We start from the raw sequence: 24,072 nt of genomic DNA on the forward strand, positions 1-24,072 counted from the left end.
ACCAAAAATCATAAATCATCAATAAGCTTCAGCATTAATCAATCTTCAAGAGCTAAATCTTTCCAAGATATTATGGATAATTACTTCTTGTTTGACTTTTAATCTGTCATTCCAACTTTTTCAACCATCTACCTTTTACCAACTGCTTTTTTAACCATCTACCTTTTTTCAACCATATCTAGTGTAAATTCAAAGTTCTAGGGGGGCATCTTCCCCCCTTCCGTACGCCCATGAGCCTAGTCGTCTCCTAGTCGAAAGGCGTTTCACTTGACCGTAAACACAATCACATCCCTTTTTTTTGTCTCAAGTGTTTAAATAGTTGCCACCTGAACAACGGAGCCACACATATCCGGGAATGGACTTTATTCCGCTCCGAAGTGCGAATTAAGGTATTCGTTTCTAATCCGTTGTTTTTCCAATTCTTTGTTTATTAATCAAGTCTATGTGCAGCGATTTGTATGAACCAATTCTACTGTAAAGTACTTATAACAGTCACTCAAATGTAACTTGGAGGTTTTCCCCTAGTGATTAATGCTCCACTAGTTTTAACCGCTTGCCACCACTCTGTAAACCTCTGCTGTCACCACTCTGTAAACCTCTTTTTAGTTCTTTCTGTATGCCCTTTTATAATTGGCAGATGTAATGGTTTACGTAAATTCCAAAGATAGACAATAAATGTTGGTACATGGTCTTTATTAATAACGTGAGAATACACATAGAGAAAATAAGGTAGCACAAGAACAACTAGCTACGACGAAGGCGAACGATGGACTGCCTTTAGAAATGAACCAAGAATATAACTTTCCTGGAACGGAAGTTCCAGGCCTGGGAACGACGCCTTTCCCACGACTAGCTTTAGTCCCAAGAGCCCCCTCCTGGACCGCTATCGTTGACACATAACTGCCCAACTAACTAAGAAATGAGATACCCAGAAAAGCTTCTCGAATTGATGTTAAATACTTTACACTACATAAGTGCACCTTACCATGATACAGAGTAAATAAATAATCAGAAACGACAACATCACTTGAAAGCACTTGCGCTTTGTTGTTTCGAAGTACCTAGTAATTGCTAAAGGAAACACACTTCAGTTGCAACTTTGAGATTTAGTGTTGAACAAATTTTTGATCTTAACTGGACAAACTGCTTTTTATTTACGATAGTGGGTTCCGGAACAGTTTTTCGTAAGGCAGCATTTCTTTCTCTTCGATTAGTTAAAAAGAACCCTTTCCTAAATTTATCACTGAAGTTAGTGATATGCTTATTCAGCTTTTGCGGCAATTGCTTTTTTTGCTGAATATATTTTTTCTGATGCACCTTGGTATTGTTTTGACAAACATAAGCATTTCCATAAATCATACCATACACGTATGCCTAAAGTTTAACGCGAAAATGACAAAATTTTAGGAGAGACCAAACTTTGTCCATATTAATAAACCACCTGTCTAAGACATTCTTCAACTTCGAATTTTTTAAAAAGATAAATTTTAAATCTCATTAGTTTTATGTTGATGTACCCTTGCTGTAGATCTGTTTTTATATTTATATTTACATATATATATATATATATATATATATATAGTACATATACACTCAATAATCTATAGAAACTAAAAAACAATGGGAATAACAACGAACGTTTTTTTTGTTAGTAAAAATAAGGTATGCCTGTGTTACGGCAAGAAAGAAAGAAAAAAGACGGAAGATAATTCTGTTTTCTTTCCACAGTTTTTGTATCTGTTTTTTAATGTTTAATTAAATGTTTAATTTTTAACTAAAAGTTTTTTAATCCCCCTGTTCACCTTTTCTGTTTTTGCTAAAAAAGAGAAACATTGCTGACCCCTACTCACATGTGTGTCAGCCTTTAGCGGCCTTTACGCTTCGACTTGTCGGTAGTAGCATTCAGGGCAAACGGAAACAGACAATTTTATCAATTTGGTTTACCTACAACAGGTATAGTTGCCCCTCCAAAGCCAGTCGGTAGAAACATGCCTAGTAAATACATACATAGTAAACAAAATTATGATATTAGCCGATTTTACTGAAAGAATGTATAAAAATCAATTGAGATTGGCAATGAATCATCCCATTAATATTTTCTTTAAAAATAAAGGCACGTATTATGGGGAATGATTCCCATTTAACTTTCTTCGTCTTCAATCTTAGGCGCCAAGTAGTAACGAACAAAGCCCAGTTCAGGAACCTTGTACTCAACAACTAAAGGAACGTCAGGTGACATGCTCAACGAAACCTGAAAAAATAAATAGGCATTAGAAGAAAATGTAGAGTTCCGAAGTTTGTCATTTGCATAGAATAAGAAAAACACTCATTAGACCGACTGAAGACTGAACAAGACATAAGATGTGCTTTTGCTAATCAAATCGTCAACCCGTGAATCATGAACTGAAGCACAAGAATTAAAAAGCATAGACAAACATTGGCAATTTTCATGAAAGAAAATGAAGATAACAGCGTATTATTGAGCTACGCCAATTTTTGCCACAAAGGCTTTCCCAGGGAAAGCACAAGGCTTTCCATATAATAACATAAAGACTAAACATAGTAATCAGTAGTTACGACTATGAGTTCCACTGTCAACTTTAATGGCCAATTTCGAAATATTTTCAGACACCCCAAGACGGTAATTTGAAAGTTGAGCATCCTGTCTTTTTCCAACAACACACTCGAAAGCAATGCCTTACTTTATATAATTCTTTAGCGTCCGTAACACTCATCAGTTAATATCTAATCTGAAAACTATAACATAATGCTACAGAACAGTCAGCAGAGACATCTACAATCGCACCGGCGACAACTCAGTCGGTTTTGGATGTTCATAAGGGAACTTGCTTTTTTTTTGTATAAAAGTAAACGACTATATCTCTTTAACAAGGCCGTATCCAGGGGGAGGGAGGTGGGGGGTTACCAGGTTTGGACCTCCCCTCCTAAATGTTTGTTTGACTCGTAAAAACGTAACAAAGATGGACATAAACAAACTTTGTATGAGTTTTTTTTTATGTAACCCCCCCCCCCAAAAAAAAAAAAATTAGTAACCCCCCCCCCCCCGAAAAAAATCCTGGATGCGCTTCTGCTCATTAAATATAAAGATTGCTTGCAGCCAGAAGGAGGTTTTCATTGACAAGTGAGGAGCTTTATGCATAGACTGGTTAGTTTACCCTGCTTTGTCTCAGAACTCGGAGACCGAATTGAGACTTTCACAAAAATTAGTCCTTTTTTGCTGTGCATGGGAGTGGGAGGTGGTGGGTTAGTCGACTTGCTATAAAACAGAGTTCGGTAAAAAAGTTATTATTTCTTACAGGAACATTAAAAATTCAATCTAAACTTTTCATATTTAACAACCTTGGCCAAATTATTTATATAACCGACAACTATGTATGTGAAATTGGACTTGGCCAATTTTGGTGCATAGACTTGCAACTACAATGCATAGCTTTGAAGGGAATTCATAAGCTTTTGCTATTTGAGGCATCTGATAAAATACAGGACAAGGAGCCGACCTTCTACGGAAAATGGATTTTTTTTTTACCATTATTAATCTTGATTTCAGTGCGACAGCTACTTGCAGCAAAAGAAGTAGTTTCCCTTGTAGTGTAGATTCATTAGGACCCCGACTTTTTATGTTTAAAAGCAGAATAAGATACTTAGAATCTAAAATAATTTACGTCCCATTTGACACAATATTGAAATAGATATCAAGGTGGCAACACGGGGACTGAATCTAGTTCTCTATTCACAAATCCTCGCAGGATCAAACTTTTTGTATTTTCAAACATCAAGAAGCAGAATAATAATAATAATAAGCGTTTCTAGATAAAGAGCTAGATATAGATTTCAAAATTTCATTTTGAAATAAAAAGAAAAAAGAAGGAGTCACAAGGTTTCATGTACCTCCTGGCATAATAATTAATGAAATATCACATTACCCTGCTAACAAAGAGACTAAACTGAATTCCACTAGCGAATTTCACTAGAAGTACAAAGAGTTATTCCCAAAAGTGTAGAGTCCTTCAATATATTATTTTTAAATGCTAACAACCGAAACACAAAAAAAACTTTTTTGGACTAAAAAAGCCACATTTTCTCGAATTCACTACTCTGCACTTTGTATATTTTGGTCATCCAAAAGGGACAAATGTTCTATCTGACCATCCCACCCCACCCAATCTTAGTTACGGGCCCCGCGTTGTCTAAAGACCTATTTTTCATTAGGATTATCCCTGAATCCCCTCAGTAGAATTTGCATTGATTGTTACGTTTAAAAACAACACTATAAGAAACACAAATGTGGTAAACCGGGGATTAAATCCACTTCTAAAGATATAAATTGATAACACCATAAAAAAACAACAACTTAAAATCCAAAGTCGTCTACTGTTTCCCCCGTGACACTGCATTAATAGAAATATTAGCCAAACTTGATTCAATGGGCTACCACAACAGTGTTTTTGATGAGGTGTGGAATCCATTGATATGTCAGTTTTGGTTCCATTGCAACTGAACTCCCGTGCAACTGAACTACTGTACTTACATTGGGTAAAACACAAGTCAGAATCCTTTCATGTTCAAACTCGTTGGAATGGTTTGCTTTTTAAAGTCATGATATGAATGACTGTCAAGATGATTAATAAAAAAGCTTGATAAAAAGCTTGAAAAAAGATTAATAAAAAGTTTTGTTGTCACAAAAACAGAGAAAATCGGACGTCACAAACTCTTAAAGTCAGATGCATTTCTTTTTTTTATGTCTGTCAATGGGGGGGGGGGGTCTCTTTCTCCCTGTCACTGTCTAGGCATTTACCCCCCTTTTTTATCCCATGGAAAAATCCTCCCCTGGAAAATACCCCGTCGCGGAAAATATGATTTCAAAATTTGAGTATTTTATTTGAGTTCTGTTATTTTTTAGTTTAGTTGAGAAGTGCTAAGGAAAGTGGAAAAGAGGAATTTATGTGTAAGTCTTCCCCCCCTCCCTCCGTGCAATAATGTTCTTCTCATGGACAATTCTACAGACCCCCCCCCCTTTTCAAAAAACTCCCACGCAAAAAATGTCCGTATGATTGTTTTGTAGCTAGGGAGAGAGGGAGATGTCTCAAAGGGTGCATTTTAATGCCAAAACATCTCAGCTCTCATTGAATCTTCGGATAAATACAGAATTAGCTCTAATGGAGAGACGAGGAGGATGGAGGTAGAAATTGTTTTATAATCCCCAGGCAGTTCTAGTCTTTTTTTATAAGTCGAAAGTGATTGGATACTGGCCAACCACAAGAAGTATTTTTTGGGGGAATATGTTTCACGGGGAGGTATTTTCCAGGGGGGGGGGGTATTTTCCACGAGGTTGTATTTCCCGGAGGTGTTTTCCCGGGGTGGGGGACTGGTTGACCTCCAATCACTTTTGACTTTTAAAAAGAGCCTTAAAGCTTCCAATTACCAATCGGATAATAAAACGAGGTTAATAAACGTGATAAAAAAAAAAAAAAAAAAAAAAAAAAAAAAAAAAAAAAAAAAAGGCTCATTCGATTGGAAATTGAAATTCCAAGTTCAATTTTGAAGAACCGAAGGTAATCAGAATGACAATCAGCCTCTCCTTCTTAACCGCCATTTCCCCCTAAAATACATCCGATCAAAATTAAAAAAAACAAATTTTTTTAGAAATTGTTTAAGGTTAAATAACCATACCTCTGGGGTTAACAATCCCACTAGCAGCTCCCAGAGCAAGGGTTGTAAGTTTAGCTAGTTACTCAATGTTAACACATAAGGTTTTTATGGAAAAGATTTTTTTATGACCTTGGGGGGGGGGCACATTTGATTCGAAAGTTCCAGTACTCTTTTTAAGAGTTAAAAGTGATCGAAGGGCTTCCACCCCCACCATTTTTTCCCCAAATACATCCGATCAATAGTTTTGAGATGAACATTTTATTCAAAACAGTCCAAAGGTTAAATAACTATGCCTCCAGGGCTCACAACCTCTAGCCCCTGGTGCAAGGGCTGTAAGTTATGCAAGTTGCCTATTGTTAACATACAAGGTGTTTTTTATCAAGAAAAGAGGGCAACATATAAATAAAAAAAGCATGGAGCATTAAGGTCAAACCTTAGAGAAATTTCAAGAAGAATACCAAACACAATCAAAAAACTTTTTTTCTTTATTAGTTGTGAAAAGGAAATACCAGCAATTTCTACAATGGCTGATGGTATCAGCTGTCACATCGTTCGGAAAATGTTTAGGAGCATCTTCAACTAAATCAAGAGGTGCTTTGTACATCCAGTTTTACAAGACGAAGTGACTGCAATGTGTCGAGAATAGCTGAGGGTATAAAACCGGAGGGTACGAAGTTTAAACTTTCAGGACATGTTGAAAAAAAGACTGGAGTGCAATCTCCTCAGAGACATCTGATCAAAATTCGTTATCTAGATTCACAAAGGTCAAATATTTTCAACATATGTTTTTTACTTAACATCGAGAAAGGTCTAATTCATCTGAAAAAAAAGAGAAAAATAAATCACCTTAAATGGTTTTTGACATCGGATCTTTTTATACTTATTTTTTTTTTTTTTTTTTTAAATAAAGCAAAGCTTTTTTTATGAATGATCTCGACAGGCGTTTATATCACGACTTTAAGAAACAAACAATTCCAACAAGGTTGAACATGTGAAAATTCTAACTTGTATTTTACCCAATGATACTGCCTCATAATTTATAATATTGAAAAACCGAGTTCAGTGGTTCAGTTAAATGGGGTTGAGTTGCATGGGGGTTTAGTTACACGAAGGTATAGTTAAAGGGCGTTCAGTTGCCCGGTGGTTCAATTATACAGGGGTTCAGTTGCACGCATACCGTCAGTTTCAAATTCGGGCATAATTTAAATTCAAAATTTTGTAAACTTTACCCCGTAAACAGTCATTATTTATAAAGATTGAGATAGTGAAAGTTTTTCCTGGGTCGAAAATCAAGCGGCCCTACATCACCAATAATGGCGCCTTCAGAAGACTGCCGATGTAACTCAACACATTTAACTTAACTCTCGTTCAACTCAACTTCATTTAACTTAACTCACAAGCAACACAACCCCCATGAAATTCTAGTTTCATCTAATTCAACCTCTGCAACCTAGATTTAATGGGGGTTGAGTAGCACGCACAAGCTTTGGAAGCTCAAGGCTGCTCACGGTTAAGCAAGTTATTTCCGAACTTTATCTAAGTTACACAGAACTGGTAGCCTTCCATTTCAGCACTGCACTGGCTTGCAAATACGTATCTTTTTTTTAGCCAGCCCCCCCCCCCCCACACACACACTGCTACGCTTTTTCTTAGTAAAGATCTTGATCAGGTCTGTAAAAAAAAAAATAAGTTAATACTAACAAGCAGAATAATGAACTAGGAGTCCATAATATATAATGTCCTCTCTTGAAATAACAAAGCGGTAAACACGGATTAAACCTGCTTTTACATTCACAAGTTTATAGCAAAAAAAAAAAAAAAAAAAAAAAAAAAAAAAAAAAAAAAAAAACATATTTGTTTCATTGCACTGAAGGCGTAAAGTTATATACTCTTCAATGCGAAAAGGTGAAATGATAAACTAATAATCTAAATTAATATGCTTCCCTCTTGAAACAACATTGAAAAAAATAAAATACAAAAATATCAAGGTTGTAACACGGGAACAAAATTGGAGCCGATGGACAACATCCATTGGAACAACAATGTGTTTTTCGATGACGTGATGAATCCATCGTTATATCACTTTAAAATACTAACAAGCAGAATAAAGGCCATAACGTGGAATCCGCTATATTACATGTCCTTGACAAACCATTGAAAGAAATATTCACGTGGTAACGTAGGGAGTAAACGCAATGCAAAGAATAGCATTTGATAGTACAAAAAAAGTTTTTGTACAGTGTAGGATCCATTTTTAAACCTGCTTCCAAACATTGACAACAAAAATTGAAAATACAGGATTCAAGTTATTGGCGCAATGTTGGAAGAAATGTCAAGGAAGCAACAAGGGGACCAACCCTTGTCATATGTTTGGCAGATAAAATAATTTTTGGGGGGATATAATTTCATGCAATTAGTGCAGAAACCGAAAGAAAATATTCTCTAACAACTAAGAGGAGTTAAACTCCATTTTTGTACGCCCTGCTTAATATTATGTTGAAATAAACCGGTTTACAGAACAACCTAATCTGAAAGGTAATATTTGGAAATGGTAAAATCTACTATGTCGATTACAAATTGTAGCTCAAACTGTGCTCAATTCACTGAATTTTTTTCTTCTTAACTCTTATTCTGAAACAGAAATGAGGCTTTATTTACCACACGTTTTTCATTAATGATACTTCAGATTTTTTTTTGGCATTGCTTATGCTTCAGGCATTACAAGGGCGAGAACGACAATTAAATCGCCACTTCAGCTGTTTAAGGGATGCGAAAAAGTGGCAATACTAATGAGGATGCTCGAGGACGGCAACTGAAATCGCCACTTCAGCTGTTTAAGGGGTGCGAAAAAGTGGCAATACTAATGAGGATGCTCGAGGACGACACCTGAAATCGCCACTTCAGCTGTTTAAGGGGTGCGAAAAAGTGGCAATACTAATGAGGATGCTGCCAAGTCCTAAAAGTGGTCTATAAATTCTACAATTCAAATGTCAGAAATTATTATTTCAATTTTAGCTTTCCATTTTTGTACATTACTCACAGCAAAGCAGTTGTAATTAGAACGGAATACATAAACCTTTGCTATTTGAGGGATCTGATAGAATACAACACAAGGAGTACACCTCCGACGGAAAATGGATTTTTTTTTACCATTATTAATTTTGATTTCAGTGCGACAGCTACTTCCAGCAAAAGAAGTAGTTTCCCTTGTAGTGTAGGATTCATTAGGGTCCCGACTTTTTGTTAAAAAGCAGAATAAGATACTTGAGAATCCAAATTAATGTACGTCCCACTTGACACAACATTGAAATATATATCCATGCGGTAACACGGGGACAGAAATTATTTCTCTATTCACAATTCCCTAGCACTATACACGCTTTCATCATTTCAGTATACCTCGTAGAATCAAAATTTTTTGTTAATACAATAACGCAATGCACGCTATTTCAATTTGTTTACCTGAACAAAATAAATTTTATATCTACAAAAGGTGCAGCTTCAATTTTTTTTTAAGACTAAGACGCAAGAACTAACGTGTCAAATTAGAACACGAGAAGCAATGGTGATACTGTCATTGTGAATTTTCATTTCGACCAGCCGACAAACTATAGAGATGAAAGTCTTGAAACAAATTTTGCACTAGCATGCAAAAAAGTCAGGTAAAGTCAGGTCAGATGTCAATAGAATTAGAGCCCTGCACCTCCATTCACTTTTGTTAGGGGACCCTAACTGTGACTTGACAAAAAGTATAATCCACGTACGGCTCTGCTTCTTGGCCTAGTTCCAAATCAAAGTACTCTTATACCTAAGTCTGCTGATTTTACATATAAACACCCCTTAGGATCAGTGTCTAAGCCTGAACATGCCCTTGTTTCCAGTAGTGCAGTAAGTGTAACCAGAGTTAATGATTTTATTGTGTCTCATCGTCTTTGGGTATTGTGGTTCCATTTAACCCTGCGCAGTTACCTCAAGAATCTAGACGGTGTACTATAGTAGAATGGAATAAGGTTGGTATATCCCAGTACCAGTATTACATCGATAATCTTCTTGCAAAGATGAAAATACAACTTGAGTTGGCCTAGAATTCCGTTTAACCTTCAATCGACAAAATTCGTCACAAGCTAAATATATATATGTGTCACTTATTTTGCACGCCTTATTGTAAGCGGAAAAGCAGTTCGTCCCTCGCACCTAAGCACGAGTTGGCTCCCAAGTGAAGGGCTGGTCCCAGAATTCCTTTTTTTAGGCTTATAATAATGCCAAATTTTGGTTAGGTATCTGAATAGAGTGCGATCGTCCCAAAACTGGTGTTGCATATCAGATCCGCTTATCCACCAAACGCTGTTTCTCAAAAGAGCTGGAGAAACATAGAGCTACTATTTGCTCCAATTTTTCTGATGAGATATGTAATAACCCAAGACTTCTATGGAAGAAACTAACATAAACAAAGAGAAAATCACAACCAGTCATCTCACACCCCCTCCTCCTTTAATTATGGGAACAACCTTTTTTGAGTTTTCAAAATCTGACTCATTTACAGAAAAACACTTTCAAAGTCACACTTGAACAGATACCTTCGAAAGAGGCCACATCAAAGTTTACAGTATCTGCTTAAAATGTAATCCGTAAAATTAAGAAGCCTCTCTGAAGAGTTTGTGCAAAAGACCTCCTACTTGGAACCCCATCCCTTTTTTCCCACCTTGCTCCACTATTTCGAATGGTGTTCTCAACGGGAATATTTCCTTCTTCGTTTTTAACTGGCCACCTCACTCCTTTCCCTAAGCAGAAAACAACTTAAGCAAATACCGATCATTTGCAAAGTTTTTGAACAACTGATAATGCCTGATAAATTTTATATGCCTCCACACCAATTTGGGTTGCAGAAAGAAATAGGATACGCTCTGGTACTGACGGCACTGTCATCAGTCTTGGTTGATGCTGATAAGTCAGGAGTTACTTGTTCTAGGGAGCCATATCAGTTGTGCTTTTGATTCGATAATTCACGCGCATATTCCCATTGAAACTTACAAACACGGAGTCAGTACTTGAGTTATTCGTACTTCGTATGAAATGTATACTCGCCTAATCGTCATAATCAAATTGCGTGACGGAATGATTACAGAGATTCTCAATAGCTTCATCCTGGACGCACAGTTCCCTCTTGTGAGTAGAAAGTATATATGGTCTCTTATTGCGTATACGGACGATGTCTTTAAACACAGCCATGCGATACTGGCGTTTGAGAATTTTTTTCTATTTTGAGTCGAGAATATTCAAAGGTAAATCACAAGTTTAACGCACAAAAGTCCAACGTCTTGTTATTCAGCTAGGGTCTAGTTTCCGAAAGATTTAGAGGTGATCTGATGGAGTATCGGTTGCTCCTAAACCGGAAATGGAATATTTAGGCATCCCAATCGGTGACTCTTAAAGCAACTAGAAAGCTCCTTCCCCATCATTTACAGCGCCGGGTGTCCAGTGCCTACGGCAGGAAAGCATCTAATAAACTTCGGTTTAATCGCCAGATACTAACTAAACTGTATAAAGCGCATCTGCACTTCCAAGTTTTCTGTACCTTGCCCCTTTTGTGCGTACCTTCTCGGCAACGGAAACAAAACAACTCTGGCGAATATACTACAAACCTTGGAAAGTAATTCTTTGACCACTAGGAGATATGGTATTATAGACCCTAACGCTGCATCAGCTTATGCATTGAAGTTGATAATAAACAAATCAACGGACATCCGTGGTGTTATGTTTTGAATTTTGGTTTCGTTTCATTTGTGATTTTCCATCTTCTCTTTTATTTCTATATTATACTCCGTTTGTCATTGTATTTACAACAGGTCATACATAAATTCAATTCAATATAAACATACCTGACTTGAGAGAGGAGTTGCTTTAGTGAATGAATTTAAGTAGCGACAAGCAAAAGTCAGAGTCACTGGTTCGTTCATTTCGATGATAACTGCTTCTTCTTCCTTGTCAACGTTTTTGTTTTGAGCCAGCTTAATGTTACCTAAAGAAGGGAAGAAATGACCGCTTCAATTTAAATACCTGAATAGAGCAATATTTTAATGTGCAAAGGTATAAAGCTTTATTTTTCTTCTTTCTTTTTCAGATATAAAACAGAATATACTGTAGGAATAAAAACCTAAGAAATATATTGTAAATTTGAAACTCAATCATAAAAGAAAAAGATAGAACATAAGAACAAGATATCTCAAAGCTTCTCTAAACTCAAAATTCTGTAAGCGCTGTATTCATCTACCGCTTCCTATTTGAAAATATTGCAGGGATATTTTGGTAGAATACTTAAAGGCAAAACGTTCACTTATTTAGAAATATGAGACAATGAATCAAATTATATTTAATCATTATTAACAAGAAATACATTCACTCTTGGGAGTATTGAATTTATAAGAGGTGCGACCTAACGTGAGTGAATGAATAATACTTATTTGCAGTTGCTGAAATTTCAACTTATCTAGTTACTTTTGACCAAGCTAAAAATCCTTCAGACATAAGTAAACGACGAACGGGTCTTCAACGGAGAAAGGGAGGTAAAATTAAAAAGTGCATATTTAGACCGTGGGTTTTCCTGTATGGCGAAGGAGGAGAAGTAGATGTAGGTACGAGTACAAGGATAAAACATATTATGTTTTCATAAAATGAATTTTTTTATCTGACCCAAGTGATAGAGAAAACTGGCTCCAGCCATGCAAATCCACACTTGGCATTATTACTAAGGATAATAAAGCCACCAACCAAGGCGCTTTTCAATAATAGAGTTAATGATGCTGAGTCAATCATCTTCTACTTCTTCATACTTCATGGTCTCGGCCTGTCAGCATTATTAACTGCTCAACAGCTGAAACGTCGTCTTTAGTCAAGTCCTCGCCTCACTACAACTAATGTCTGAAAAACTTCATTCTGAATTTATTGCCAAAAAGTGCTAAGTCGTATTTTTCAAAATCAAGCGAAGGCCTCGGAAATAGCAGGATAATACCTACTGACAACATTGCTTAAATCCATATCCCTATTACATTCTCCGCAGAGAGCCAATAATCCAAATCTATTGCTGGCTCACACCGAACGTAAAGCTGACCTTGCCTAGATATCCGTTGTTTCGAATAGAAAAAATCCTACAACTGCCAATCATCTCCTTTTGAATCTTTTCAACTTGGTATATAAGGAGTATTGCTGATTTCATTATCTCTGTAGGAAAAAAAGTATATGTTGACAGTTGCATTGTCCTGGAAGATATTTACAAGTATGGACGAATCAATATTTTGAAATGGTTTACCATCTTACTAACAATGTACGCTATCTGGTTTATTTGCTTTTATTTATGCTTTGCTTTCTGTTTTGTATGTCAATCTTTCAAATAAATAAATTTATAAGATGGCGTTGTATACTTGCAATTAAATAGCGAAATTAACTAAACGTTGGGTTTAAAACCGGCCCACCAAATCTGATTATTTTCACGGTTTATCCTCGGCTATTTTCAACAATTCTGAATATAAACGCCTGTTATTTCCCGGTCTGATACATTACCCCCCCCCGCCCTCCGCTAAAAAAAACATTTATACGGTTTCGGCACAAAAATGAGGAAACAAACAACAAAAACTGCTTTACTGTTTTTTGCCGGAGGACAAAATATCGATTATGTCCCCACCCCCATGGACCCCTGATTCTTACCTTATAAAGGGCATTGTAGATTTCATTATCTCTGTAGAAAAACAAGCATCTGTTAACAATTGCACTGTACTCAAAGATATTTACAAGTACAGGTAAGTCAATGTTTTGCTCCAGTTTACCATATTACTGGCGATGTGAGTTGTGCGTTTTATTTGCTATACTTTGTGCTCCGTCTTTCTGTTTTGTAGGCCAATCTTTCAAATAAATAAATAAATAAACACATTATATAGCACTGCGTATTTGCAATTAAATCCTGAAATTAACTAAACGTTGGGTTTAAGCCCAGCCCACCTAAATCTGAATATTTTCCGATTTGTCCACGACGATTCTCAGCAATTTCGTATCTACGCGCCTGTTATTTTCCGATTTGATAAATTCGCCCCCCCCCTCCATACAAAAAATCAAAAACAATTATACGGTTTCGGCATAAAAATGAACAAACAACAAAAGGAATTTACCTCTTCTTTAGTAAATCTACAAAATCAATATGTGCAAAATATTTTGAATTCACATACGAAATTGTTTTTCCAACCTAAAAGGTTAAGTCAGAAAGCGAGTTAGAAACACACAGTATCTACTTGTATTCTTCTCAGTATGTACTTTCACCATCTCAATTGAAAAAAAGGAGTTATTTGCCCGTTTGTTTTTTGCTAACTGAATAAAAAAAAAGGAGAACAGCTTACCAGTTCCAATATCACCAGAGGCAGAGAATTTTACACCTTCTTTTGTGCAGCAAATAACTACTGATTCGCCAAACTGACTCAGATCACGAACAATTCTTGCGAATTCACCAGCTGGCATTTTAACTATACAGGCGTAGTCAGTTTCCTGGACACGAGAAAATGAATATTAGAGCTGCCTTTAAATTAAGCAGTTTCAAGCATTTAAATTAGATGTACACTAAACTCCCATAGAAAGTTGGATTTGATAAGAAAATTCAGGGAAAATGACTTTTACAAATATAAATAAAAATTGTGCCCAATTACAACAAAACTTCAAACAGCCAAAAGTTTTGCAGGTGTTTTGTCCTCAAGCTACATAACACGGTCATGAAGTCATAGTAGTAGTGGCATGGATGATGATCTTCAAAGGCGGTTAGCTACAAGCAATATGTTCCCCTTTCCATAACAGCCCCTAAATACATTAGAAAAGGATTAAATCAACTTTCTAAATATGAAAAAAATTAAATCCCCCCGAGAGTTTCTCGGCTTTCGTGAGCTGAAGTTGGACCTAAACTGCAATGACGTCAATTATTCACAAAATTCTAGGGGGAGAAGAGGAAATGTATTTTCTACATCAAGGGGAGGGTAAATAGTCGTTTTACAAAGAAAATATAAAAAAGACATTGTGCCCCCCTCCTAGATTTGAAGTCACTGCTAAACAGAACAAAAAATTGAACGAGAAGAAAAAAGGAATGATGATTGTTAAGGACAATGCACTTAAAGCCAAAGTTAAATTAAAGCTGGTATAAGATATTATTTTCGTTTTTAGTATTTACATAAATTCTAAATTGTGATATTGGTAAAAATGAATAGCAATTATCTGTTTTGATTCGTATAGGACTCTTTCAGAAATAGCAAAACTGCACTAGAGTTCTCCCTTTATGCTTTCTATGACAGGAAAATAAAATTGCTGATGCAATTGCAATAATTCGAGAGAGGCGATATGATACTAGATGACCTTCATGGCTCGGAGGACATTTTTTTTGTGTAAAAATTCCCATTTTCTAAGTGAACTAATTTTCAAGGAGAGAAAGAGAAACTTAAAATTTATTTGAGAAAAAAGAAAACCTTTGATACAAACTGGAACAATAAATCCTACCAGCTCAGTTTATAACGATGAAGCATGAATGTCAACCTGACAAACACATTCATCTGATATTCAACCTGACAAATGTGTTGGATTAACACATCTGAAAATTGATTCAAAATGAACTTTTTAGAGACCAATCTGATCTACTACTTTTTACGTCATAGTCCCAAAGGACTTTACTGACTTTAGATTTTTAATCCAAAAGGACTTTACTGACTTTAGATTTTTAACCACAGAGGTATTCCCTAGGAATAAAAATTGAAACAAAATAATAACAAAAAGATTTTTGCCCGTCAAACACTAAACCAAATGGGCCGAATCCAAATCTTACTTTTCAAACTTCTGCAGCTATTTGTTTTATATATTTGTTCCGTTTGGCTAAGAACTGTTCAAAAACCGTGAATCCGCTAGTTAATACACTTTAAGACAACTTCTTCTATGTTTTGTAAGTTTAGTTTGCTTATCCAGCGTACCGATACAGTATTCGATGAAAAACATACCATTTCTATAAACAATAGGAATACAAACAAGCTAAGTAAATATTCAATCAATATAAGAATAAATGAAAAAGAAAGGTGCATATAGAGCGGTTCACATAATGACCAACAAATAAAGTGAATATACCACTTTCATCCCAGGGCATCATTGGCGTTATATAATCATTTATCAAATTTTACTATTGATTCAACCCTGTTGTAAGTTCCATGTTCACATAAAATCCCTTTTTTAGGCTCTTTCGGAACATAATAATCGTATTGGCCGCAAATTCAATTTTAAGCCCTTTACGATAATACCTCACAGATGATACCCTTTTCTCTTATTTTCGATACGGCGTATATACCTCTGTTAGTGTCACTCTTGTTAGGACTGGTTTACCCGTAAATTGAATCGACGGTAACAAAATCAAGAATCAATAAACGAATGGGAAATGTATAATATAGGCTATATATTTAGGTAAGATTAGAAAGATTTAGTTAGGTTATGTTAGAATTGAATTTGCAACAGAAACGATTATTATATTCGAAAAGAGCCTAAAAAGTAGTATGTTCACTTTTGTAGATCATTTATGAGAACTGCTCAATATTTACCAAAAAGATAAAAAAAAGGAAAACTTACAGGTATACCAAGATGTTCCTGATCCAAATTCATTAGTTTCATTTCGTAGTCAGAGACTTTGTCTTGTGAAGGAGCTTCAAAGGTGAATGTTACTGTATCAGCACTATCTTGAGCTTTCATTGTGATTATATCATCGCTTGATGAGCACTTGAGGATTTTGGACATACTAAAAATAAAAAAACAAGAAGACAACACGGTGTTTCTTTATTAGTCTATTGATAGTACACAGAGACTCTAATTTCAAATTCAAATTTTATGCCCTATTGTCAATGAAAGTATTAATTTCACGATTAACATTGCTGATTGATAACCAGTGACGCTATCATATTACTGCCAAAAGTATTTTTTGGCACCATTTCAAATTTTTTTTTAAGATGATCATTTAGCAGCAATTGCTTATCTACTTTTTAAAATCTTCAGTTTTATTATTGTCTTTCATCTGTTCATTGCATAATAGAAGGTGAAAACATATTTTCAAAGTTTTGTTTTTACTGACACATATCATTTCCTTTGACATTCTGTTTTGTTAATCTCATTGTTACCAAAACTACTGAGCCAAAAACTGACAAAGTCGACTGCTTGATTCTAATCATTTGACTGAATTCGATTCCAAACTAGTAAATTTAAGTGTAAATATAAAACTAAATTTTCAACATAGTTGAAATTCAAAACCCCAATTTTATGCTGCACTAAAGAGAGAAGAAATTCTTGCGAATTAAATTTCATTTTTAGCTTCTCTTGACGACAAAATTCTATAATTGAGTTTTTTTATTCTCCTGCCATTTAAATAGGGTTACTGTATACTCAATTTTTGATGTGAGCACTTTTATTGATCCAAGACTCCTTTCATCAAATCCTTCCTGTATTTTTCAGAAGGACATTCTAAATAGAAGGTATTACCAAATTTCGCCTTTTCTATTCTAACAAAACCCACTATAACGACCGTACGTGGTAACTTATTGCAGGAGAATTGGGCCAATGTTTCCAGTAGCAAGAGGTTCATTGCACAAAAATTATTTTGCAAATATAAAAATCAAAGGTTATCTGCGAATTTGGGTAAAATCACCTTGCTTTTACTATACAGTCCCTTTTTTTTAGAGCTATCAAGTTCAGTAACGATTTAGCATTTTAGGCATTTGCCCAATGAATTGTTTTCATTGCTTCTGACAAAATCAGGCTAGCAGATTTTTTTTTGAAAATGGAAGTGGTGATGACAGTGGTGGATCCCAAGAAGTGGGGAAGGTCTCTCTTCCTGGCCTGTGTGCTGTTTTCCCTTGCATTTATAAAAATGGATTGGTAAAAAAAAAGTAATCAAGTCCCCCCCCTAATTCAATTCTTATATTCCCACTGAATTAGGAAGCAATCTCTTGAATACAGGAAACAATTCAGACATTCATTTGGGAGGAAGGGTGCAACTACGAAGCATGAAGGCCCCTAAGCATGAAAATTGTACAAATAATATAAGAAAATCCTATCAAATATCTACATTTCAGGAGGTGGGGGCATGGACCACCAATCCCCTCCCTGCATACTTGCCTGCTTTGAAGGCTTGATTGGTTAAATTTTAGATTAACATCCATAGAATTACGACACACAAGGTTTCTAAATTACAAAAGCGAAATGAGCCATTCAGATGTAGGTTTGAACAAGCCAGTAAAAAATAAAATAAAATGCAATGATGTCTATGGTTAGACTGCACCTGAAAGGTAGTATATAAATACATTGAAAAGTAAATAAGTGATACATCTGTATGTTAATCTAAGAAAAAGAACTAAACTTATAGCTGTGGGTGACTCAATTTTCATCACTATTTACCTTGTCAAGTTCATTCCAAGAGATAGATTTCTATCACATCTGTATTTGTCAAATCCTTCTGCTTTCAGGTTTAACGATACAAGACTTACATGTGAATTATCCATAGCCTGAAATTGAAACTCTTTTAGATCAAAGCAATAAACGAAAAGATTACAAAAAAAAAACAGATACTTCAGCACTTGAACAGGATTTAAATAGGAATAAAAAACTATTAACATCCCTGATATTCCAGTAGCCTAAAAATAAACAACAAGTCTAGTATTTGTGTTAAGTTTTTATAATTAAATTTGGGATTTTGGTTTGTCATTCTAGATGACATTGTTTTTTTTCTCATATCAAAGGTTCTCTCAGGCTTGATGCCTGGGCCCATAGAAATTCAAATTTTCTCAAATTGCTGGGCGCTTCTTATTCAAATTACCAATACATTTTCTTATATGATTGCCCTCCATACAGAAAAACCACATACGCGTGCCTGTGTGTATCCTCTCCTCTCCTAACTGTAATGCTCGATTTTTTTTTATGAGAATAGGCTCTAACTGCAAAAAAAAAAAAAAAACAACCACAAATTGGCTTAGAGTTAGACTCAAATAATGGGCACCGCCTTGCGGTGACTTCAACCAAACAAAGAAACAATGGCTTGCTAATACCCTGGGTATGTCACAAGTGGTCAAGATACCCACCCATGTGACCGGGATTACCCTTGACCTTATTCTTACAAACCTTGCTCCATATTACAAAGACGTGTCTTCGAACGGGCCATTGGGCAAATCGGACCATCACACTCTGCTGATGAAGGCAAAAAGTGAAATCAGGAAGCTTAAGAAAATAAAAGTACTCCGGAGACCTATCACGAAGTCTGCTATTAATACGTACGGAATGTGGGTCGGTACTCACTGCTTCAGCGAAGTATACAACGAAAGCGATGTCAACAGGAAAGCAGAAATATTTCAGTCCCTACTCTATGAGAAATACTTAGAAGTTTTCCCGGAAAAGCAATTTGTCGTGAGCGAATCTGACAAGCCCTGGATCACTCCAAAAATAAAACAGCTGATTCGCAAAAAAACCACTGTAAGGCAGTCAAGTGGTGACGCAACGTCGTTACGATTATTAAGAAACAAAATCGTTAGCCTTTGTCGCGAGGCAAGAAAGTCCTTCGGAAAATCCCTTTTGGACCCTGAAATGTAAAAGGATCCCCGTAAATGGCACCGTCTAGTGAGGCAGATTGCTGGAAAAACAGTATCATCCAGTATCCGTATTCTGAACGATGATGGGTCACTCGTGAGTGCAAATGACGTCAACAATTACTTTACTGACATTTGTACATCCTTTCCTGCCCCAACTAACACTGAAATAGAGAATCTACTGTCAATATGCCCTGACGAAGGTGAAATCGAAATAGTTGAGTATCAAGTTTTCAATGAGCTGAACAAGTTGTGTCCATCCAGTAGCTCTTTTCCTGAAGAGCTACCTATAAGGTTAATACGAGAGTTCTCTCTTTTCCTCGCCAAGCCACTTGGACACATCATCAGCGAATGTTTCGCCCAGTCAACTTTCCCGTCGTGCTGGAAACGCGCATTTGTGCGTGTTATACCGAAGACTAAAACACCCAAATCTTACAACGAGTTACGACCGATATCAATCACATCTACCTTTGCAAAAGTCACCGAGTCATTCATCCTGCGTGAATTGCTCAAGCAAACGCGGGAAAACATAGACCGTTACCAGTATGGCGGCCTCAAAGGTTGCAATACCTCGATATACCTCGTGCGCCTAGTTGACATTATCTTTAAGTGGCTTGACAAGGGCAGTACCTTCATCGACCTAGCTCTCGCCAATTTCAGGAAGGCATTTGACCTGATTTGTCATCTTACGGCAGCAAAAAATATGCGAGCAATGGGCGCACAGAAGCGGTCTCTTGCATTAGTGATGAGCTTCCTTCAGGACAGAACGCAGTGTGTATTTCCATTGTTTGAAGGTGACTTGATCTCATACTGGTCTAAACTTACCTGTGGAGCCCCTCAGGGTTCAAGACTTGCTGGTTTCATATTTATCTCCCTCATCAACTTCCTCCTTCAGAATTTCGAAGAGCGACTCAAATTCGTCAACGATTTATCATTTGTCCTCAAATACCTCGTGAGAGAAGGTGTAATCGAACGTCAGTTCAGCGAGACCCTTCTGGCATCCTTCTCTGAGGACTGTGAACGTTACAAGTTGACACTGAATGCAGATAAATCAACGATCCTCAGGTTTTGCCCCTTAAAACGTGATCTGGAATTCCCGCAAGTCCCTTTCCCTATTGTTCCATCTGCAAAAATCCTCGGAGTCACATTATCGATGGACTGCACATTCACCGAACACGTGGAGAAGGTTATTAAGGCTGGCAATGCATCACTTCAGACCCTAGTCCTGATGCGCAGGTTTGGCTGCGACACTCAAAGCCTAAAAAATGCCTATATTACGTATGTGAGACCTCTACTCGAATATGCCGTCGCTGTCTGGGGACCTTTTGTCCAGAGCATCCACTACCTTTGCGATGACCTTGAATCTTTGCAGAAACGAGCTGTTAACATAATCGTTGGTAACAGAAGTGACGACTACAACAAACTCTTGCAAGAACTGAACCTTGAATCTCTCAGCGACAGACGATTATCACTGATCATGTCTCTCGGCAAGTCACTGCTTTCTTCGCCCCATCACAGACTGATCCTCCCACCTGATGCTCCTGTTAACCAAAGAACCAGATCCCAGTCGAAGCTACAACCCCCTGTCTGCAGGACCAACCGCTACAAAAACACGTTTGTCCCCTTTTTCGTTGAAGCATACAACAAGACTTAGTGTTATTTGAATTCACGTGTTAGTGTTTTTATAGTGTTCTTTGTATTTTTTTTTTTTCTTCTCATATTGTTGTAAAGACGACATAAATTAGCCATGGCTACGCTGTTCGATCTTAATAAACCTATGTCTATGTCTATGTCATAGGGATATAAAGGGCACATAACACAGCAACTTTCTAATTTAGCAAAAAGCCACACTTCTCTGCTATCTTTATCCCTAAGCGTATGCTCCAAGGAGGAGGAGGGGATCAAACACTAGTGCAAAGCCTAAACAAAACACTAGTTTAGAACTGTAAACTACTATGTCAAATACCCTCTAAGTAAAGATAGATCTTACCACAGTGACTGATACTGACATTAGCAGAAATTACCAATTTAGCTCGAGAGTTTCTACCCAACCTAAAAATGTTGCCCTTGTATTGGCTACATTTTGCGACCAGGAAATCACGAAAATAAGTGATTTTTTGCTTCTAATATCTGACCCGCAAATGGCATGATATCCCCAAACCCAAGTTGTAAGAAATGTGGAAGTAAGTGCGTTTTGTCCTATCAAGGGTAAATTTTCGTCTGTCATAAATATGAGAACACTCCACATAGTCTGCATATTATTATTTGGCATTATCATGATAGGTTTCTGTCTTATATCTGTATCTCTTTTTCTTCTCCTTTCTTTTATAATTATGTTTTTAAGCATAAAATCCTTTGTTGATTGTTAATGTTGTTTCTACCATAAATTTAAATGAATTCAAATATCTGATATTTAGTGGACCTTTTGCATTTAGTCATTTTCCAAGAGTTGGCGTTCTGACTAGAATAAGTGATTATTTAGCAACTTTAAATGATAACATTTTCGTGGGTGGAAGCTTCATTTCTAAATGCTTCAGTGATGTTATGATGTCAAGATTAGATCTTTTCCCTCTCATTTGCTCAATTAAATCTTTGGAAAAAGACGATCTAAGAAGTCGTGAAGAAATGAAATTAAGAGAGTCTAAACATTAAAATATGAGAAAATTTTAAGAATAGGTGATTTCAAAATAAAAAGGAGAAAGTTTCAGTTACTTTTGATAAGTTCTTGAATGTCCATTCACCCCAAGAAGCTTGGGTGCCCAAGGAATAAGGTATACTCTCAACAAGAGCTTCTATGCACAATTACTATTTCAAGAAATTAAGAAAAAAAATGAGTAACATGAAATCTACTTGGAAAATTATTTATGATACATTGAAATGTCAAAGAAGAAATTGAAAGATTGATGATATTATGAGTAGAAACAAGTGGCTTAAGCAAAGCATATTGCAGGTGAATGTTGTGCTATTAAAAAATCTACTATTCTAATTATGCTCAAACTACTGTTCTAGTTATGAACAAACCTTTATTGGTTAAAGAGGATTTGCACACACAATGTAAATCAACCATGCTCGCTATCAGAAATTTAAAAAAACTGTTAGGCCAATTAGAAGTAGCTCTACCAGGATGAATCTTTGGGCTTTTAAAGCTATTGCATTTTACTAATTGCAGTACATTTTATTTGTTATTAATCACAGAAAAAGGCCAGTTTCCAGGTGCTCTGAAGGAGGAAAGAGCCATATCCCGACCAAAGAGTAGAAATTAGCAAAATGACTAATTGGAGGCCAATATGTCTAAAAGACTTTTGACATCATAGATTTTTAATTGCTGTCAAGTAAACTTAGTGTTCTGTGCAGTAAGGGTAATTGTCTTCTGTGGTTTAAATCATTATTCAGAGGAAGGATGGTTATAAAACAAAGTGCTGAATCCAAAGTAAACTGTTAAGTCCCACAGGGATGTTTCAGGACTGTGATTATCCATCTTGTTGACGCTTTAAGATTTTTTCTATCCGAGGCAAGAATTGCAATGCTAGCAGACAAACACAGCAATAACAATAGCAGAAGCAAGCCTAAATGATCTAATAACTCACGCAACTGATGCTCAGCAGGATTTGAATAGATTTACGTATTTTACATTGTGAATTCATGTATCTAATTAAACAAGCAATACTTGTATATATGTATATAAATAATTTTTTTCTTGAAAATGGCACAATAATTTTTTCTCAAAAAATTGGCATAAAACATCTAGATAGGTGTTGACTTTGAAAAAATACACCCCCCCCCCGCATGGGGGGGGGGGCTACAAAGTTACAATTGAAGAAAATATTTTGCTCCTAATACTCATTAACTGCCCCTAGAAAATAACTCTTTTGTTTTTGTTTTGATCTTTGTTATGTGTTCATAGTTTTTTCTTTTTCTTTCTTTTATTTTCATAATACTCCATTGCGTTTTGTTGTTTAACTGTATGATTGGAAATAAATATTCATTCATTCATGTATATTGTTTTAATAAATGTCCTCTCCATATTTTCTTGTCTTGTGATTCACATTCTGTTGGTATCTTGTCATATAAATTGTCTTTGTTATTTTTGTTTGTCCTGTTATATTTTTTATTTTACTTTGCTTAATTATTATGTTGTTTTACCTCTCTTTAGTGTTCATTTTCTCTCACGCATTGATTAGTAATATTGTATGGAGACGTTCCTGTAATACAAATTTTTGAAGTAATAAATAAATAACAAATAAGGGTAGCCTTACCTGCAAAGAAATGCCGGAGTCTGAGCAATCCCACACTGCTTCATTAACTAAATCTTTAATTGCATCAAGAATTTTTTTCAATAGAGCACCTTGTGTAAGTCTTGCTTCAAACATTTTTTGTTTGCACTATGTCTTCTTGACTAGAAAAAGAATGAAGAATTAGTAGGACAAAAGCATAAATATATTGGAACAGGAGTTTGAAACAGCAGCAACTCCCAAATAACTTGAATTTGTCTATTTCCTTGATATAGCATGAGTTTATGATTCTACTCTCTGTAAAGAAACAAGCTAGTAAAATAAAAGTAGTACCTTTAGGTTCCTTATTTTAAGCTCTTTTGAAACATCATGGTCACTTTTCTTTTCTAGCAATGCATGTAACCCACTGATGGTCCCAGATATAGCCCTTGGAATATACAAAAGCCAAAAGAAAATACTGAAATAATGAAATTCTTACTTAATAACATTCACAATATTCGTATTTATCAGTTTATGATGTTTCCATCTATTATTATCCGCTATTT

The 24,072-nt window shown here is 35.9% G+C and overlaps 1 protein-coding gene across 1 annotated transcript in view; it reads right to left on the reverse strand.

The window, feature by feature from the left end:
• Positions 1-2,020: 2,020 nt before the first annotated feature.
• PCNA (Proliferating cell nuclear antigen) overlaps positions 2,021-24,072 on the reverse strand; it is a 36,477-nt gene continuing 14,425 nt past the window's right edge. The window contains exons 2-7 of the mRNA XM_089089701.1: positions 23,552-23,691; positions 18,115-18,221; positions 16,300-16,465; positions 14,055-14,199; positions 11,550-11,689; positions 2,021-2,251 (exon numbers count right to left, since the gene is read on the reverse strand). Of these exons, the coding sequence (XP_088945827.1) occupies positions 2,141-2,251; positions 11,550-11,689; positions 14,055-14,199; positions 16,300-16,465; positions 18,115-18,221; positions 23,552-23,665 (783 nt within the window). The 5' untranslated portion in view covers positions 23,666-23,691 and the 3' untranslated portion in view covers positions 2,021-2,140. The remainder of the gene's footprint in view (positions 2,252-11,549; positions 11,690-14,054; positions 14,200-16,299; positions 16,466-18,114; positions 18,222-23,551; positions 23,692-24,072) is intronic.

Source organism: Artemia sp. Qi Xiang Cuo, chromosome 5, assembly GCF_049724085.1.
Source record: "Artemia sp. Qi Xiang Cuo chromosome 5, ASM4972408v1, whole genome shotgun sequence".
Taxonomy (NCBI): Eukaryota; Metazoa; Arthropoda; class Branchiopoda; order Anostraca; family Artemiidae; genus Artemia; species Artemia sp. Qi Xiang Cuo.